Source organism: Pseudorca crassidens, chromosome 19 (genome assembly GCF_039906515.1).
Source record: "Pseudorca crassidens isolate mPseCra1 chromosome 19, mPseCra1.hap1, whole genome shotgun sequence".
NCBI lineage: Eukaryota > Metazoa > Chordata > Mammalia > Artiodactyla > Delphinidae > Pseudorca > Pseudorca crassidens.
The window spans coordinates 58128393-58147646 of record NC_090314.1 but is presented as its reverse complement, the minus strand read 5'-3'; the positions used below and the strand labels follow the sequence as shown (position 1 = coordinate 58147646).

At 58.5% G+C, this 19254-nt stretch overlaps 2 protein-coding genes and 1 long non-coding RNA gene across 3 annotated transcripts; 1 reads left to right on the top strand and 2 right to left on the bottom strand.

Moving 5' to 3' along the window:
- Window positions 1-180: 180 nt before the first annotated feature.
- Window positions 181-5280, bottom strand: BTBD17 (BTB domain containing 17). Its single transcript, XM_067717332.1, has 3 exons — window positions 4938-5280; window positions 3043-3319; window positions 181-1769 (listed from the first exon to the last, which is right to left on the bottom strand). The coding sequence occupies exons 1-3, from the start codon at window positions 5020-5022 to the stop codon at window positions 695-697; spliced, it is 1437 nt and encodes a 478-aa protein (XP_067573433.1). The 5' UTR covers window positions 5023-5280; the 3' UTR covers window positions 181-694.
- Window positions 5281-9767: 4487 nt separating this feature from the next.
- GPR142 (G protein-coupled receptor 142) lies at window positions 9768-15931 on the top strand. The gene is made up of 3 exons (XM_067717333.1): window positions 9768-9826; window positions 10658-10816; window positions 11460-15931. The coding sequence occupies exons 1-3, from the start codon at window positions 9802-9804 to the stop codon at window positions 12329-12331; spliced, it is 1056 nt and encodes a 351-aa protein (XP_067573434.1). The 5' UTR covers window positions 9768-9801; the 3' UTR covers window positions 12332-15931.
- LOC137213029 (uncharacterized) lies at window positions 15836-18765 on the bottom strand. Its single transcript, XR_010937747.1, has 2 exons — window positions 18722-18765; window positions 15836-17282 (listed from the first exon to the last, which is right to left on the bottom strand). It is a non-coding gene; the product is annotated as an uncharacterized lncRNA (long non-coding RNA).
- Window positions 18766-19254: the final 489 nt, after the last annotated feature.

The following is a 19254-nucleotide window of genomic DNA, read 5'->3' as shown; positions in this document are numbered from 1 at the left end:
TCCCACCACCACCACCACCCCCTAGTGCCCTCTGGCTGGTTGTACAGCACCAACCTACAAACACCTGGGGGAAAGCAGTTTTCCTCTAGACCCTGAGGTCTTTCCCCAGGAAGGGCGGGGCTGTAAGGCCCATTCACATCCCCTCCCCCCAGCCTTCCCCCCTCCCCAGACCCCCTCCCAGGAGAGGCCAGAGACTTGGGGTGGTCCACAAGCCAAATGAAGTGGTTACCCCCTGCAAGTCGGGACTCAGAAGTTGCTCAGCTAAGCCCCCCAGCTTCAGGGTGAGAAGCTCCCACAGTGGTACCCAGTGCCGTGACCAGTTGGATGCTCTTACCTGCCCTGTTCCCTGTGGAGGTGGGGCCCTCAGGGAAAAGCTAAGGAAAGATGGGGAGCCCCTGACCTGTGCAGCCCTCCTTGGACGGCTTTTACCCATGAACTGGGTGGTTTAATCATCCCCTCGCCTCTCTGAGCATTGGTTTATTCTACCGTGTTACCTTCAAGTCAGCATGAAATCAGCTCCTGAAACCAGGCATCTGGTCTACCACCCCTCAGCTGGATTCCACCCAAGGGGCCAGGGTGGGCACCTCCACTGGCCATGCCACTCCTGGTCCCTCTGGCCCATCTCTGCTGGGCCTGTATTTCCCGATCCAGAGGCCTCAGGGACGCCGAGCTTCCCGCCCCGGGCCCCGCTTGGCTACTTGGGGGTCCGGATGAGGGGGTGGTAGACGGGCTTCACGATGAGGTGCAGGTGCAGGGCGTTCTCCACCAGGTACTCGGAGTTGCGCCGCTGCAGGTCGGCGTGCGCCAGGAAGTCGCCGGCCTCCTCGCTGCTCTGGTGAAAGCTGTAGGCGTGGCGGACCAGCAGGCGGCCGTGCTGGCGCGTCCCCACCAGCACGGTCTTCTGGAAGCTCACGCCCGCCGCGTCGCCGCCGCTGCTGGCCGGCGTGACCACGAGCCGCGGCCGGCCGTCCTCGGGGCGCGCGAGGGGCAGCGCGGTGCCCGCGGCATCCGCGTAGACGGGCCGCAGGCTGACGGGCAGCCAGCGCGGCGAGAAGAGCACGTTCCACGTGACCCGGCGGCCCGAGTCGTGGCCGCTGGGGCCCAGCTGCGTCTGGAAGCTGGTGCTGCGATCGTCGCGGGCCGGGTTGTTGATGACCCACGGGGCGCCCCACGCGGGCGCGAGGTAGTTGCGGGGCAGGAAGGAGCTGCCGTTGACGTCGAAGAACTTGGCATAGTGCAGCGGCGAGGCGGCGTGGAACTGGTAGGCCTGCAGCAGGAGGTCGGCCACCGCCGGGCCGTGGCGCGCCAGGGCTGCCGAGCGCGCCTGCAGCTGGAACAGCTGCGCCGGCGGGATCATGGGGTAGCGGATGGAGCGCAGCGCCCGCTCGGCCACGGCGGGGGGCGGCCGCGCGCGGCCCAGCCACGCCTCCAGCGCGTGGAACAGCTCCAGCTCGTCCTGCAGCACCAGGTCCGAGCGCGGCAGCAGCTGCGCCAGCAGCTCGGGGCTCACTGCGCCCCACTCGGCGCTCCCCGCCACGGCCGACAGGTTCCAGGCCAGGAACTGCAGGCAGCTCTGGCGCAGGGCCTCGTCCCCGGTGCTCACCGCGTAGTGGTACCAGCCCACCGCCGGACCCGCACCGCCCGCCAGGTGCGCGCGCATGTAGTCGGCCACGCCCCGCTGCAGGGAGGACACGCCGTACTTGGTGGCCAGCCTGTGCAGGGGGATGGCCTGCGCCAGCAGCACGATCAGTTCGCCGCAGTAGAGGTACCTGCCGGAGAGGCGCAGAGATGGGGCGCGGTCAGGGCGGGCGGGCCCACCCCGACCCCACCCAGAGCCGCTTTCTGGGTCCAGAGGGCCCCGGCCTTGGTCAGAGACCATCATGGTCAAGGGCGCCAACAGAAGGGCCCTCCCAGGCCCATCCGACCTCATGGCCTCTTCTTTCCGTTTCTCGCGGGGACATGGAAATAGCACGCATGTATTCAGCACCTACTACGTGCCGAGCTCTGTGCTCGAAGAAGACAGATGTAGGGCCTGCCATTGCGAGGTTTACTATCTGGACTCCCATGCTGCCAGCTGCTCGCTATGAGAGTGGGCAAGCCATTTCACTTCGCTGTTTGCCTCTGGGACTAAAAGATGCTTCCCAGGCTCCCTTAGAGCGAGTGCGGGCACGTGACTGAATTCTAGCCAATGAGATGTCCGCAGAGGCACAGAGTGGGATTGGGGGAAGGCTGGTTAAATAGAACTGACTGGGGTGGCGGGGAGACCCTTTGGCCCTTCTGTGTTATCCCTCTTCCCGTTGCCCGGAAGTTGGAAGCAATGACCCGAATTCTGCAGCCATCTTATCTAAGCCGTCACATTAGGGTCACTTTCTCAGGCTAGAGTGTGAATGGTGCCCCACTAGCAGGAGGCAGGAGATGGGGCAGAGAGATGGCTAACGTTTTTAGCTCCCTAGCCCTCTGGTTCAAGACGGGGCCAGACACCAAAGCCACCCGGAGACATTAAAATAAGAAACGACTGCTTGGGGGACTTCTCTGGTGGTCCAGTGGCTAAGACTCTGTGCTCCCAACGCGGGGGGTGGGTTCGATCCCTGGTCAGGGAGCTGGATCCCACATGCTGCAGCTAAAGATCCCACGTGCCACAACTAAGACCCGGCGCAGCCAAATAAATAAATAAATATTTTTTTAAGAAAGGAAAGAAACGACTGCTTGGCCCAACCCTAGACGGGAAGCCCAGGACCCAGGGTGGGGCCCGGGAATCTACAGTTTTTAAAAGCTCTCAGGGCCAGATTTGGAAACAGCTCTGAGGGTAACTGGGAAGTGACATCAAACCACACAGAGCCTCCAGGCAAGGGCAGGGGAGTCACGCTGCATTTTGCAGGAGTGCAGTGGAAGGAGGGAAGAAGGAGGCGGTTGCACGGTCATCCTAATGACATCCAGGGAATGGGCATGATGTCTGCTAGGATCCAGGGCTCCCATCACCCTGTGAGTGGAGAAGCCAGGGGCTTGGAAAGTCCTGGAGTCTTCCCCCTGATCCTTCCCCACCTGATGAACTTGTCAAAGACAGCAGCACCGTCCCGGGGCTCCTGCAGCACCACCTCGCTCTGGTTACTCAACAGCTCCCGGAACAGCTCACTGTGCAGTCCCAGCAGCAGGCGGTGGGCGTGGAAGACTCGGACCTCGTCGGTGCCCGCAGCCTGGACCCGCAGCACCACGTCGCTGGCATTGCCCTGCCGCAGCAGCTCCTGCAGGCGTTGGAGCAGCGTCTGGGAGTGGTTGATGGAGGTGCCCGTTGACTCCCCGCCGACATCGGTTTTCTGGGCTGCAGCAGGAAGGAACACAGCACAGCCTGAGAAGGCACCCGGGCCCCGGGCAGCATGCTGGGGTTGCAGAGGGGCCAGCTGGACATGCATGTGGTTGGATGTGGGCAGAGAGTGGATGAGCCTGGGGAGGCTGTGTGCTCACCTGTTTGTGCCCATGAAGTGCGTGGATGCACGTGTGTGCACACAAGCACATCCTGGGTGGGGAAGCTTGTAAACCTGACCCTGAGCAGACCCTGAGAGGATGCTCTTGGAAGGTGGGCAGATTCCTGGTGGGGAGAGCTCGTGACCCGGCGTGGGACAAAGTGTCCAGAGCTGGTCTCCATGATGCCAGACCCCTAGGCGGGGGTCGAGGAACCTCTTGATTCCCCCCCATCTCACCTCCTGAGGAACTGTGCACCTCACCCCTCGGAAGAGTTGTCCAAAGGAGTGCAGTCACTAACAAACTGAGCACTTACTACAAGCCAGACACGCTCCTGGGAGCTCAGAATAGCGCAGTGAACAAAACAAGCCAGCTTCTTACACTCGTCAAAGCACAAGCTCCTTAGACAGGCAACAAATACACAAGGAAGCACTCTAGCTTTCGATTGTGGTAAATAAGGGAGGTGATAGCAGTGGGGGGGCAGCTCCTTCAGGTGCAGGAATCAGAGACAGGCTCCCTGAGGAAGCGTTGAGAAGGAGCCTGCCAGAGGCCCTGGAAGAGGATGGGCTTGGCAAGCTGGGGGGTGGGGGGCCCGAGGATCAGCCCCAGCGCTGAGTGGGAGGGGAGGGCCTGGCTGTGAGAGGAGTCTGCAGCCTGCAGGGGAAGCTGCTTCCAGGCCCAGCAGCCCTCCTGGGTCCCGTCTCCACTGGCCTGCGGGAGACCAGAGAAAGCACAGAGGGCCAGCTTGTCCTGGACAGGACTCTCGGGGTACCTGTGCCTTGAGGCTGGTGTTCCCGCCTTGCAGGCTGGGCGCGCTGGGCCCTTCTCGCATGTTTCCAGGGATACCGTGAGGGTCAGCTGGGGACATGCCCTCGGTGACAGAAAACTCAATGACAGAAAACACTGCCAGCAGCTTCTCCAAGCGGAGCACAGTGTGAGGAGCTGACAGCAGCAGATGGGCACACCTACCCCGCAGCGCACGCGCGCACACACACACACACATGCACTCACACACATGCACACACACGCACTCTCACACACACACACACACACACGAGTCCCGAGGCCCATGTGCGCTCTTGGAGAGGACACTCACAGGAGAGCAGAGCATCTTTGTGTAAAGCAAGAGGGAGACAGGGAGGAAGAAAGGGTGAGAGGAGCCCGAGGTTATCTCCCAGCCTCGCCTCTCCAAGCTGTCACACTGAAGGCCCCGAATGCGGATGGCATCCCCACTCGCCTCTAGCTGGGCCCAGCTGCCTGGGACAATGGACAGTGGAAGGGTCTTCTTGTCGTTGAGACTCCTGCCTGCCTGCCCGCCCAGCCCTCGTCCCCTCGGAGGCAGGCTGCCCTCCTCCACGGAGCTGTGTGATCAAATCCACTCTGCGCCCGTCCTGGCTGGCTGGACACCGCCCCCTCCTGGCCGTGTGTGGCTAAAGCCGGAAGGTCCTGCCCCTTCTCCCTGCCCCCTGCCCACTCACCTGCACGAGCGACCAGGCCCACTAGGGTCAGGATGGCCCAGAAGCTGGCCCAGGACCCAGGTTTGGTGCAGCCCAGCCTAAGCATCTTTGTGCCCTGCCCCCAAGCCCACTGGAGGGAGAGCGAAGCCCAGACCTCTCCACTCACATTCCTCCTCCTTATATAGGGTCCCGCCCAAGGGGCTGGTGCCCTCCCTTCCCCGGCTGGCTTCCCGCCCACCACCCAGCCTCTGCCGTGGATTGGTGGAAACGGGCCCCAGCTGTTGCCCAGGCAACGAGTTAAGCCAGAGAGCAGCAGCCCCAGGGGCTATTGTGCTGCCGGTGGGCCCCTGAGGGGGACGGATCCGGCACCCTCCCCCATAGCTCCTACCACCTGGCACAGCGAGTCATTCCTCTTCTGGGAAGTTTAAGGCTCTCCAAAGGGCAGGCAGAGGGCTCCAGAACCAGTGGCCGCCACCAGCGCAGAGGGTCGCCGGCCCCCTCCCCGGATCCCAGGCTCAGCCTCCACCCTGGCACAGAGCACGAGCTTGCCAGCGTCACGGCTGGGGAGCCGTGGGGAGCCGGCTGCAAAGGAAGGGCCTGGAAGAGAAACACGGCGGCAGCTCAGGCTCCCACCCCTCCCCCTCTCCCATTTTGGGGTGGGCTGGCTCTCCAGAAAGGAGGGCAAGGGTCTCAGATAGGGACCCACGGGGTAACTGATAGCATTTTCGTGTTCTTCTTTGAAGAATGTTCCTGAGAGGGTGATGAGCCTTTAGGGAGGTGGGGGCTGTGACCAGCACACCCCTCACCCCGGGTCAAGGTGAGCTAAGATGGCAGGGCTGGGCATAGAGGAGCTGCACCCGAGCCTGTGCGCCCCTGCACGGAGCACCGCTGCCCAGAGCAGAGCTGGCCGCCTCGCTGGAGGCTGGTCCTCGGCAGGCATCCCACCCCCCGCCCAAGCAGCGCAAATGCAGGCATGGGGACTGGAGATGCCTGGTCACTTCCTTCCTTTAATTCACCTTCCCAAGAGGTCTCCGGTCTCTTGGTTCACCTTGTTGGAAGGCTTCTTTTACCAGCTTCTGTCCAACCTCCTAGTGTAATTTTTCCCATCTCAGAGTTCCAAGGAGACACACAGCAGACCCAGTACCCCACCCTGACAGTTGGAGAAACAGGCAGAGAGCTAGGTGGCCGTTTCAGCTGGGTTAGTACAGAGGAGAGCTCTTCTAAGGACAAAGGAACAGAGAGAGGAGGGTGGCGTCTAGAGCCCAAGGGGTGTGTGTTATGGGTGGGCAGGTGCTGGGGAGGCCTCACCTTTTCCAGAAGCAAGTAGGGCCTGGCCCCGATCTCCATGGGAGGGAGTCCTTCCAAGTTGATGAATTGAAATGGTGGAGGTGGGGTGCGCTCCTGAGAGATCCAGCTCCGAGTTTCTCCTGAGGCTGGGTCTTTAACTGGGGATGGGTGGGTGCCCTCCTTTGCTCTCTGGATGCCAGGGACCAGCTCCACGCATTGATTTCTGCCCCGGGCTGGCACAGAGAGACCCAACAGCTCCACCCCCCTCTCTGGAGCCAGAGAGAGAGCGGGAAGTGGGTCTGGCACCTGCCTCGTCCGGGTTGGCAAACATGTAGCTGTCCAGCCCAGCGGAAACCCCTCCCGGCTGTCCTGACCTTCACGCCTGGTTCCCCTCGTCCAGATCCACCATCCCTTGCCCACTGGCTGCCTGCCTGCCCTTCCCGCGGGCTGCACCGCCTCCCTGGCCCAGCTCAGAAAAACAGAGCCTCAGTGTGACGGGGGTCGTGGCCTCTGAGGGCATCCCGGCTTCCATGTGCAATGCTCTCCGACAGGAATGTTGATGATAAAAAGATGACGCTAAGAGAACCCGCTACTCAGAAAATGGTCTTAACTCCAGCCTCCCTGAGGCGCTGCATCAGCCCCTAGAGGTGCGGCTGCCTGCACTGGAATCTCCCACACTCCACCTAGGAGCCAGGGCACCCGTGTCTTCTCAGCATCTCGGCGATTGTCATGTACACCCCCAAGCTAAGGTCTACCTGCTAGAATTACATGGATGGCATTTCAAGTGTGCGGGGATCGGGGAGGTCCCAGGTTACCAAGAAGACTCAGGAGGGTCACCTCTGACTCCCCATCTCTGAGAGGCTCCACCTCTTACTAGCTCTAACTTCTGTTATCCCTGAAACCCCTCTTCTGATTTAGAAACTGGCTTTCCAGGAATACGCATCCTCCGTTCTCATTTTCTTAGTCTGAGGTTTTCTGGAGTGTGTGTGTGTGTGTGTGCGCGCGCTATGTATGTCTGCACACGTGTATGTGTGTGTGGTGTGTAGGTGTGCATGCGTGTGTTTTGTTTTGGCCACACCGCACAGCATGCATGATCTTATTTCCCTGACCAGGGATCGAACCCGTGCCCCCTACAGTGGAAGCGCGGCGTCCTAACCACTGGGCTGCCAGGGAATTCCCTGCGTGCGTGTGTTTGTGTGTGTGGTGTGCGTGAGAGTCTTGGAGCTGGAGAGAAGAAGGAGGGCGTTCGCCCTGCCTAATCTTGGAGATGGAAGATCTGAGACAGTCTGTTTCATTTTGCCCTGTCGATCTGGAAGCTCCATAATTCCTTGAGAGCAACTCTGAGCTAGAACAGAGAGCAGTGTCGCTTCCCACCCGAGGCAAGGGTATCTATAACTCAAGGGACTTGTCTGAGGTTTCACGGCTCAGAATGGGCAGAGCCAGGATTCAAGTGCTGCGTTGCTGCTTGACTTTTCTTTCCACAGCCCCATACTGTCTTTTCTGGGAAGCTACTGTGTTGGCGAAAAAGTTCATTCGGCCCTTTGGGTAACAGCTTATGGAAGAACCTGAACGAATGTTCAGTAGCCAATGTTTCAGTAGCCATAGATGATCCCCGTGGGGCAAGGGATCTCTAGTGCTGGAGAAGCAAGCTTGGGGCAGATATAGAGTTTCTGGATCTGTGGCATGAGTGATCAGACACAGGACGGCGGAGGGGTGGGCTCCCAGGCCCAGCCCCACCCCAGCTGCACCTGTGACGTCTCCCTTCCTGAGCTAGGGAGCCCCCAAACGCTTAGATTGGGGAGGAGCGAATCCTGAGCTTAGGTTCCAGGCCACGTGGATTCAGGGGCGCACAGCGATGCTACACAGGAAGGAATTGCGCCCTGAAGTAACTGACATGATACTGAAAGCTTCCCCTGAAGCCGGGCTGTCCCGCGGTGGCACACCTGCCTTCCTGCCTCCATCCTGCTGTCCCCCGACTGGAGGGCCTTCCGCATCCGAGTGCTGTCCGCCTGGCCCACTTCCTCTGCCCGTAAAGCCCGAGCTCACAGTGGCCTCGTGCTGCCTCAGCCCCTGCTCTTCCAGAGAGCAGATGGTGGGAGCGAGTGACCAGCGAACAGCTCTGGGGGAGGGACAAACCCACGTTCAATTTCCAACCTCCACTTGCTAGCTCTGTGGGCTTAGCGGAGTTGCTGGCCTTCTCTGAGCCTCGGTCCCCTCTTGTGTGAAACGGAGGTAACCTGAGTTAGCTTGAGGGGCTGCCGGGAGGGTGACACGTGTAGGACAGGGTAGGTCCTCAGGAAATGTCAGCAGAGACCCTCACACCCGGCTGTGAACGGCCCCCTGCTCATCCACAGCGTCCTGGCGCAGGGAGGTGGTGGCCTGAGGAATTACCTGTGCTCCTCGCACCCTCTGGGGCTGGAGTCCTGGACACTCTGCCTGGGGACCTGAGTGGGTAGTGCCTACTCTGGTCCCACTGTGCCACCCAGGGGACCTGGCCAAAGCCAGAGGGCTCTCGGAGGACTTCAGGGTCAGGCCCCAGCCAGCAGGGGTCAGCAAGGCCTCTGTGAGTTCCAGGGCTGCGCATGGAGGTGAGGCTGGGGGTGGGCGTCCAGGTAGCTCCAGCCCAGGAAGTGGGATCTAACGTAGGGAAACCAGCTCTGGGACGTTCCCAGAGGGTGAGCGTGGGAAGCGAGTGCTGGCTGGGCCTCAGCTCTCCTTGAGCCACTCCACACGTTGTCCTGGGTGCCCTCCGTGGGCTGCACCGGTCGCTCTTCCCCGCATGGGGCTGGGGAGCCGGCCGGGCACAGGTTCCAGCCTCTCCAGGGCGCAAGCCACGCCGGATGGTGTTGATCTGCCGGTGACTAATTTTCCTTAAAGGATGGTCCATTTCACCACGGCCAGGAAAACAACGGCTTGCAAGGAGCCGCTGGGTCTGGGTTTCCCAGCGCTGTTGGCAGCCTGGTCAGGCTTCCGCTGGCCTGGTCGTCACAGCCAGCACTGGGCATGGCTTCCTGCCATCCTTCCAGGCCAACAGCCCGCCAGGGTAGTCTCCTTCTCGTCCCACCACCCGCAGCCACCGCGGCACTGACTGCTTCAAATCTGGCCCATGGGGCTTCGCTCCAGATCTGGGTCCTGCCCAGGGCAGCCTCAGCTCTCCCTCCCCAGCACGGGTTCCCTCCCCCCAGCCCCCTCTGAGTCAGCTCCTGGAATCTGTCTGCCTTTCCCCAAACGCCTCACGCCCAGGGTTTGACTGCCAGACCGAGGCCAGGCCGGTTCCCAGAGTGCCCTGGAGCACGAGGCAGCCCAACCAGAGCCCTGATGCTACCCCCTGCCCCAAGGTCTGCCTCCCAGCCTCGCCCCTCCCCTGCCTGTGCACCCTCCCCATCCTGGTTTGCTCCGGGCCTCTGCCCCGCCCTCCCCTTCCCCCTCCTCCCTCCCCCCTCCACCCCACCTCCCTGCACCGACCGTCAGGCTCCGTCTGCACCACTGGAATAATCCTGGGGCAAACAACCGCTCAGAGAGCTGGCGATGATGAGAGCGCGCTGCTGGGACCACTGGAAAAAGCCACGGGGTGACCCAGGACTCAGCACCCAGGAGCATGCGGCTTGCAGGACAAGAGACAGGTAAAGTGTCTGGGGCCAGGGTGGGCAGGGACAGTAAGGTGGAAGGGCCAGTGAGGAATCTAGAGTCCGGGAGAGGGGAGCTGGAAGCGGATATGGAAACGTCAAAAGCTGGAAGGTGGAACCTAGACTCCTGAAGTGTGGACTAAGAGAGGCAGGGACCAGAGCATGAGGAAGGTCCTTATCCCAGACTGGCCACCTGCCAGCTGCGTGTGACAGCAGGCAGGTCACCTTACCCCCTCTGGACTCAGTTTCCCAGTCTGAAAACCGGGGCCATTCCAGCTCCGATAGCACTAGGAGAGGGTGACCTCGAGCGTAGAAAGGAGCGGAACTTAGTAACGTCTCTCCTTAAAGAGGGGGGTGGCTGTTGGCAGAGTGCAGCTGCCGTGAGTTACTGTGGGTCAGGGTCACCTGGGACGCTTTAAAAACACAGCTGCCCAAGCGCCGGTGCAGACCCTCTGGCTCAGGCCGCCTGGAGCAAGGCCCAGGGCCCCACCCCCAAACCCCCTCCTGACCGTGACTAGCAGCCCGTTTAGGGCCCTGCTTTGCAGGCTGAAGACCCACCAGGAGCAAATATGATCGAGAAATAATCTCCGTGTCAGCAAGAAATGCCAACAAGTGCTTCCTCCCGCCAGCGGGGGAGCCGGGCCACTGCGGGGTGGGCTGGGGTGGAGTGTGCTTGGCTGGAAGCGTTACCGTTTGGCTGGGCCTGACCACAGGGTCTGCACAGAGTGGGGGTGAGTAAAGCCCTCAGGGTCAGGGGCAGGGTTGGGCTGCTGCCAGGCCAGGCTGGAAAGGAACCAAATGCTCTAACCCACCCTCTGCGCTTCCTAGCGGGCCAGCTACAGGTGACGCCAATGCTCACACCCAATGGCAGCGGGCTGAGCCAGGAGTTTGAAGGCCATTGGCCGGAGATCCCAGAGAGGTCCCCGTGTGTGGCTGGGGTCATCCCTGTCATCTACTACAGCGTCCTGCTGGGCCTGGGGCTGCCTGGTGAGTGGGGAGCTGGGTCTGGGGTCCTGGGGTTGCCCAGAAGTTGGAGTCCTCCTTCAATGGGTGCCAATCCTCTGGGCTGACCCCTGAAACCCAGGATCATAGACCCCAGGGCTCTCCTTGCCTTTGTGGGGTGATCTGGGTCACTGGAAAGCCAAGCATAGTGGGGAGTAAAAGTGAGGGGCCAGGAGTTGGGGTGCTCTATAGCTAAACCCAAGTTTTCACCACAGCAGACAGCCCCCTTCTACCCCCAGGAATGGGCACCTCCTAGGATGACTAAGTTTGTGCATGACCGCCCCCAGCTCCATCAAAAGCTTCCTGTACCATCCACTGCGTTCAGAGAGCAGAGCTGGGGGTCGGGTGGGGTGTGGATGCAGGAAAGGACGGGTGGAATTAGGGAACTGCCCATCCCTGTGCCCGTTGCCAGGGAAGCTAGTGTATAAGGCAGTGGCCTACGGCGCATGACTGGACAAGGCAGGGCTGATCTGATTAACCTTCCAGACAAAGTGAGGTTTAAGAAGGGTCTGGAAAGAGGAAAAGAGAAGCTAGAACCAGCAGGTGGGGAGGGACGATGAGAAAGCAAATCCGAGGAGCCCTTCTAACGCCTCTGACCTCTCCCCTCCCTGACCTCGGTTGCCATCAGTCAACCTCCTGACCACAGTGGCCCTGGCCCGCCTCGCCGCCAGGACCAGGAAGCCCTCCTACTACTACCTTCTGGCGCTCACGGCCTCGGATGTCATCACCCAGGTAGTCATCGTGTTCGTGGGCTTCCTCCTACAGGGAGCAGTGCTGGCCCGAAAGGTGCCCCAGGCTGTGGTGCGCGCGGCTAACATCCTGGAGTTTGCTGCCAACCACGCCTCAGTCTGGATCGCCGTCCTGCTCACGGTCGACCGGTACAGCGCCCTGTGCCACCCCCTGCACCATCGGGCCACCTCATCCCCAGGCCGGACCCGGCGGGCCATCGCTGCTGTCCTTGGTGCTGCCCTGCTGACTGGCATCCCCTTCTACTGGTGGATGGACGTGTGGAGGGACGAGGACCCCCCCAGCACACTGGACAAGGTCCTCAAGTGGGCTCACTGCCTCATCGTCTATTTCATCCCTTGCGGCGTTTTCCTGGTCGCCAACTCGGCCATTGTCTGCCAGCTACAGAGAAGGGGCCAGAGTGGGCCTCGGCCCCGGGTGGGCAAGAGCACCGCCATCCTCCTGGGTGTCACCACGCTCTTCGCCCTCCTTTGGGCACCCCGCATCTTTGTCATGCTCTACCACCTGTACGTGGCCCCCGTCTACCGGGACTGGAGGGTCCACCTGGCCTTGGATGTGGCCAACATGGCGGCCATGCTCAACACAGCCGTCAACTTTGGGCTCTACTCCTTTGTGAGCAAGACCTTCCGGGCCACTGTCCAGGAGGTCATCCATGACGCCCACCTGCCCTGCACCCTGGGGTCACAGCCAGCGGGCGTGGTGGCGGAACCTGTGCTGAAGCCTGCAGGACTCCCCAAAGGGGCAGAACTGTAGAGGAGGAGCCCATGCAGAGAGCTTGGGGCGGCTCACAGCCAGATTCCTGGGGTCTTTGTGGTTGCTTCCACAAAACTTTATCAGTACCCTACTTTGCAATCTGGGGATGAAAGGAGAGGCTCCTTCCTTCAGGGGTGGCTTCCCAGGAAGCTAAATTAGTGTTGGTTGAATGAATGAATGAATGAGTGAGTGAATAGATGGATAGATGGATGGATGGATGGATGAATATGAGTTGTTTCCAGCCCACCCCTTCCTGGAGCCCACCTCTCATTCCCTGAGTTGATTACTTCTCCGGCTTCTAGTGGCAATGCCAGGGAGAAAGGGAGATGTCCGCCGGATTCCAGGCCTTTCCTGGGCTGCGGGAACCAAATGCAGGGGGCTGAACAATGGGAGACGGGCTGCCTGAGAAAGGGAGTGGTCTTCTTGTTTTTTTTTTTGAAAGGGAGTGGTCTGAAGCAGATTCAATGCCCCAGCCCTGGGGCGACATAACCTCTGGGGTCTCTAGCATCCTGGACTGATTAAATCCCTGCCCTGGAGCCAGAACAGGTTCAGGGCCCCAGAACAGCCCTGGGGAGGCACTTTCCATAGTTGCTGAGGACCAGGACTAAGAAAGAAAATGTCCTCTTAGCTCAGGGGCCAGGAGAGCGGAAGGGGGCTCCCGGCCACACCCCTAAGCTCACTCCTCTTGGAGAAGAAGCCTCTTTCTCCACCAAGGGGAGGAAGGGAGATGGCTCCACCGATCTGAGACTCTGAGGGGCTCTGCTCGGCCCCTCCCAGCCTCCCTCCTTTCAGCCATGCCAGCCGGGAGAGGCAGCTGGGAGAGATTAGCAGACAAACCTCCCACCTGCTCCAGGCACTGGGTAAACACATTAGCAGTCTGCTCTCTGCTTTTAGACCAGACTGAGCTGACCTTTCCCCTGAACGTGAGGTCCGGGCGGGCCCCCACAGGCACCCAACCCCTTAATGGGATCACGGAAGGGAAAGAGCCAGTTCTGTGCTGGGCAAACAGTCGGTGCAAAATAAATGCACTTGGCTTTCCCCCTTTCCTCTCTACTTCTCCCCACAGCAGAAATGTCCAGGAAGGGACTTTCAGCCACACCCAGAAGGAGGAAAAGGCAGGTCCCCAATCCTTTATTCAGAATTCTAAACTCCAAAAACTCTGAAAACCAAGACCGTTTTCCTGAGTTTGCCACAAACACACCAGAATAGACACAAGACCACGTATGTCTTGGTGGTGTCCCACTGCATAGGTCCCGCTGCAGGCTCTCAGCGGGCGCGATTTTGCGACCACGCCCTACACCCTGCCGGAACAGAGCTCTGTTACTTTATCTAAACCATACATTACCTTCCTCTATTCTGAAAAATTCTGAATCCTGAGACACCTCTGGTCCCAGGAGTTGAGAGAGAGGATTGAGGACCTGGAAGTCCCATCACTTTTGCCACAGCAAGGTCTCAGCTGGCCCTGAGTGGGTCTGGGGCATGGCAGATTCCCCCATGGTCACTGAAGCAAACTTGGGTCCGCTTGCCTGCTCACAGTCAAGCCAATCTACTGACACCCGGTTGTGGTGAAGGAAAGGGCAGCATTGATCGCAGGGCGCCAAGCAAGGAGTCCAGGCGGCTAATGCTCAGAAGGCTGCAACTCCCCGATGGCTTTTAGGGAACGGTTTTTAGACAGGGTGAGGGAGAAGGTTGCAGGGTGAGTGATCAGCTCGTGGACACTCTTCTGATTGGTGGGTAGTGAGGTAATCAACATCATCAACCTTCTGTTTCCAATTGGTCTGGAGTCTACATGCTTGTGGGCAGCATACAGTTAATTTCTTCCACCTGGTAGGGGTTTCAGTCTCTGCAAAACAGCTCAGAGGACTTGGCACAGAGTATTATCTATAGCCCTTGAGGAGGAACTAAAGGTCCTTGACTTTGCTTAACGATGAAACTATTATTATTTTGTCTTGTTTGACTGTTTTCTTTTTTCCAATAAATGTATTTCCTTGTAATTTAACATACCAGACAAGGAGTTCGGGCCTTTTAAGCCCTAGCTGCCTGGACTCCTTGCTTGGTGCCCTGCAATAAACGTTGCACTTCCCTTCACCACAACCAGTGTCAGTAGATTGGCTTTACTGTGAGCAGGCAAGTGGAATCAAGTTTGGTTTGGTAGCACTATGTGCGCACAGACGTGTCCGTGGGTAGAGCTGATGCACCAGAGCTTCATTCCTTGCTTAAGGGGGGGGGTGCAAGTCCAGGTACCCCAAGAAGGGGCACAAGAAGGTGAGAGGAGGCCTTCCCCAGCCCAGCCCCAGGGGCCAAGTCCACCCTACGGAGGATAGGTGCTTTTGATGCAGAATCAAATGGAATGTCTTGAGGGAGAGACCCCCCTCCCCCTCTATACGAAACCTGTGGGGCCCTGCAGGAGAGCTGCCCAGTACCAGGGGGTACCCTTGGCATGGAAGGCAACTGTGGTGGGGCAAGACTGGAAGCCTGGGACTTTCCTGGTGGTCCAGTGGTTGGGACTTTGTGCTGCCACTGCAGGGGGCATGGGTTCAATCCCTGGTCAGGGAACTAGGATCCCGTGTGCTATGTAGCACAGCCAAGAAAAATAAATGAAGATGGGAAGCCTCTTTCAGCTGGCTGGTGGGCTGTCTTCAAGGAGACAGAAAGATTCACTCACCTGTCCCCAAACACCAGGGAAACCAGGTAGTTCCAGAAACAGGTGAGGAGGCTCTATTGAGGCAGGTAGCATTCTGCACTGGTGGGGGATTCAAGCCATGGGAACGTGGGTGTCCCTATTGATGTGACCTCACTTGTACCCACAGGCTGCAGCGACATCAGTGTTTTCAAATAACCCAGGATCCTGAGTATTGCGACCATTTTACAGACAGAGGAAACGGAGGCACAGAGAGGTTCAGTGATATGCACGTGGCCCTAAGCTGGTCAAGAACACCACTGAGACTCAAATTCATGTCTACTGGTCCCTGTTTCCTTCTCAGTCCACCCGTCACCTTGCAGGTGGTCTCAGGTGCAGAAGATTAGAGGAAGGGCAGCTTCAGGGCTGCTTGCATCACTTGTAACTTTTTGGTTCTGGACTTAACAGATTCAGGAACCAATATCATATTTCTCTAATAAGATGCATTAGGTAGCAGTTCCTTTTTAATATTTTTGTAACTTTTTTTTTTCTTTTGTGGTACGCGGGCCTCTCACTGTTGTGGCCTCTCCCGTTGCGGGGCACAGGCTCCGGACGCGCACGCTCAGCGGCCGTGGCCCACGGGCCCAGCCGCTCCGCGGCACGTGGGATCTTCCCGGACCGGGGCACGAACCTGTGTCCCCTGCATCGGCAGGTGGACTCTCAACCACTGCACCACCAGGGAAGCCCTATTTTCGTAACTTTTAATAAAAGGACGAGATCGTCACTGTGACAAGCATGTCACTGAAATGGGAATGAAAAGTATTCTTAAAACTGCTCTTGATGACTAATAAGAACCTGCAGTATAAACAAACAAACAAACAAAACAACTAATACTAAACTTTCTTTGGCTTATTTGTATAGAAATATGTTAATATAAATGTTTCAGACATGACATGAAATTTCTAAAATTCTTAAAAAAAAAAAAAAACTGCTCACGTTTCCTTTATGCATTTCTATTGTCAAACTCTCAATGGCTTCTGGAGAACAAGACAGCAGGGGTATGGGTTACCCTTCTCGCCTCCATCCCATCTGCTGAAATAGCTTGGCTAACGGAAATCCCTTTTGGAATTCTAAGTTTTTTCCTTACAGGTCGCCCCCCCAACCCCCACCCCACACACAATTTGTCAGTTGATCTTATGTTCTATTTTTTAACCCTTTGTTAATATTTAAAGACAATGATTTTTCTAGTGTCTTTCACATCTTTCCAAGTCTATATATGATTTTTGCTGTCTTCTGGTCTCTACATCCATGTGTATTTGTCTTCTAGGGCTGCCTTAACAAAAAAAAAAAAGCCATAGACTGAGTGGCTTAAACAACAGAAATTCATTTTCTTAAGGTTCTGGATGCTGGAAGTCCAAGAGCAAGGTGTTGGCAGGTTTGGTGTCTTCTGAAACCTTTTCCCTTGGCTGGCAGGTAGCTGTCTCCTATCTATGTCTTAAAAAGCTCTTTCCTCTTTGCAGGCACATGCCTGGTGTCTCTCCTTTTAAGGACACCAGTCATATTGGATGAGCGGCCACCCTATTGGCCTCATTTTAACTTAATCATCTCTTGAAATTCACATTCTGTGGTACAGGGGGTTTAGGACTTCAATCTGTGAATTTAGGGAGACACAATCCGGCCCATACACTAAGGTTATTTTTCTTCTCTTTTCTTTTCTTTCTTTTTTTTTTTTTTTTTTTTGGGCCGTGTCACACAGCGTGCAGGATCTCAGTTCCTGGACCAGGGGTTGAACCTGGGCCTCCACAGTGAAGGCGCTGAATCCTACCCGCTAGGCCACCAGGGAAGTCCCCCCTGTGGTTAATTTAAAGAAAAATGTTAGTCTGGTGCATATCCAGCTCTTGATGAAAGGAATTTTTCTCTTAGCTTTATAGGCAATGTCCCTCCACTTTTCCTTCTGGTTGGCGTAGCAGGATTCAGCCTCAGTCTTGTATCTTTCAACACGACCTCTCCTTTCTCCCTGGATTCTTGGAAGATCTTGATTAAACCGTAATGAAGATGTATCTGAGGACAAGTGTCTTCCTTCAAGAAGTTTGCCCGGAGTCTGCTACAGAGCTTTTAAGTTCCACACTGAGAGTATCTTTTCGTTCAGAAGAATTTTCTTCACTTTCTTAATCGTGACTGGGTTGCTGGCCCCCTTTTCCCGCTACCCTCTTATTTGTCCTCAGGCAGGAGAATAAATGCCTTGTTTGCCACATTTCCTGGGTTCCCTTTAGTGCTCTCGCCTCCAATAGCGTTTTTTCCATTCTGCGTCCGGCTTCAAGTTTGCACGACCTGCGGGCATCGCCAAAGATTCCCTGTTATCTGCGCTTACTTCCTCTGCTTCCCCACACGATACCAGTGCTCCCAGGGGCTTCTGAGGTGCAATCTCACTCCCCCAGCGCCACCCCCACCCCGCCCCATTTACATTCCCGTCCAGCCCGCTTTGGGCTAGTTGGGTAAAGCGCGTCACAGCTGTCCACGTCCTCCTGGGATGGGGAAGGGTGGGAGGGGACAAACCGCCAGGCTTCTGGAGGATCTGCTGTTTTCAGCAACCTGGCCCAGGGGAGGGCCCCCCCCCCAAGAGAACAAAACCCTACTTTTCCACCGAATTAAACGTTGAGCGCCTTGGTCGGCCAGGTTATAGATGTGCCGGCAGGGACAATGGGACAGTCTTTGACATGGGGGTGTCTTGGGGATCTTGGCTCCCCCAGCCCCAAAGCCCTGGCTCCTTTGTCAGTGGGGAAGCTTGGGCTCCTTAGAGGAGCTTACGGCCCGACTTCCCCCTTTGGCCTGTCGCTATGGGCTCAGACAGCAGAGGGCGCTGCAGGACTGGAGGGATGGACAGACTGGCCTGGGAGCCTGGGGGCGGGGCTTTAAGCCAGATTTCTAGGCAGATCCGAGTTACTGCAAAGAAACTGTGTCAGCCCCGGGAGCCACAGCCAGCGGGGAGCAGTTGGGTGGGACGACTCCGCTGTTCCCCTGGTCAGACCCCTCCACCCTGAAGCCACGAAGCCACGTGCTTCCTCCAGCTGGGGTTGGGGGTGGAGGCGGGCGGCAGGTCACTGCAGTTTTCTCAGATCCTTCTGGTGGTTGGAAAGGCTTCCTGCGCGAGGCACTCTATGAAGGGCCCTTTCATCACCCTCGTCCCTCCCCTCTCCAGGGGCAGGGTCCGGCCAGCCCCTCCCCCTGGTCTCAGGTTCAGCTGCCTGCCTTCCCCTTTGTGCGGAGCCCAGCCCTCCTGGGTTCAGAACCCCAGAGCTCCAGTCAGTCCTCTGGGGTCCCAAGTTCCACCAGCGGTTCCTGTCCGGGGCAACCACTTGGGCATCCTGCCCCCTGAGGGAGTTTGAGTCTTGCCACCAGCGGCACACGACAAGGATGGAGGGAAAGGGGCTGGGAGGGTGAGGAGGGAGGGACCCTGCCAAAGCCCACAGTGAGTCAGGAGCAGAGCTGGGACCCAGGGCGGAGGGAACCAGGGTGGGGCTCCAACGACGCTCCCTGCGCTCTAGCCAGGAGGACCTGGGGAGGCTCTGGGAGCATCTTTGGGGGCAGGAAGCCAGGCCTGGGCTGAGGGGCGCCACGCTGAGGGGAAGGACGAAGGGAAGGTGGGGGGCGAATCCGGAGCAACGTCCCCTCTGAGGCCAACTCCCAGGCCTTCACACCTCTACTCCAGGAGCCGGGAAAAGGGACCCACCCTGGGGAGAAGGGGGCCTGCCCGCCTGGCACTCCCTCACCTTCTCCTTGAAAGGAGAGCTCAGGCCATCCTTCAGGTCCTCCTGGAGAAAGTGGCTGAGGGCCTGACTCAGCCTCAGGGCTGCCCTCCTTGACCTCGTTTCCTCCTCTGGGCAGGAGTGGGGAGGGGGCGGTGAGGACACAGCTGGTCTCCTTCCCACAGGTCACCCCTGATCTCTGAGCCCAGGTCCCCATCCCCATGACTGGGTGTGAGGGGCTGGGTCCTCCCCCCGCCCCAGTCTGGCCTTGGGCGCCCCTCCCACCGGATTGCCAGTCCTCTGCCCCCTCCACAGCTGCTGGAGGTGAAAGAGTTAACGAGGTCTGTGGCCGTTTCCTTCCCGGGCTCCTCCTGGATGTATATTTAGCAGACAGGGCAAGGCCCAGGGAGAGGAATGCCCAGATGCCCTGGCACTGTAGCCCCTGATCTGCCACACCACTCCTGGGGGAGGGGAGGGGCGATGGAGGGGGGCAGGGATGTGTGAGTTGGCCTTAAATGGAAGGCTGTGGTCTCAGAGAGGACTTCGAGGCCCCAGTA

What these genes read in the sequence shown, in the direction of transcription:
- BTBD17 (XM_067717332.1), bottom strand. Translation starts at nt 5,022, where the DNA reads ATGCTTAGGCTGGGCTGCACCAAACCTGGGTCCTGGGCCAGCTTCTGG. An exon ending in GGGCCTGGTCGCTCGTGCAG is followed by an intron (nt 3,320 to 4,937) that starts GTGAGTGGGCAG and finishes TTCCTGCTGCAG; the next exon opens with CCCAGAAAACCGATGTCGGC. An exon ending in GTCTTTGACAAGTTCATCAG is followed by an intron (nt 1,770 to 3,042) that starts GTGGGGAAGGAT and finishes CCTCTCCGGCAG; the next exon opens with GTACCTCTACTGCGGCGAAC.
- GPR142 (XM_067717333.1), top strand. Translation starts at nt 9,802, where the DNA reads ATGCGGCTTGCAGGACAAGAGACAG. An exon ending in GCTTGCAGGACAAGAGACAG is followed by an intron (nt 9,827 to 10,657) that starts GTAAAGTGTCTG and finishes TGCGCTTCCTAG; the next exon opens with CGGGCCAGCTACAGGTGACG. An exon ending in GCTGGGCCTGGGGCTGCCTG is followed by an intron (nt 10,817 to 11,459) that starts GTGAGTGGGGAG and finishes GGTTGCCATCAG; the next exon opens with TCAACCTCCTGACCACAGTG.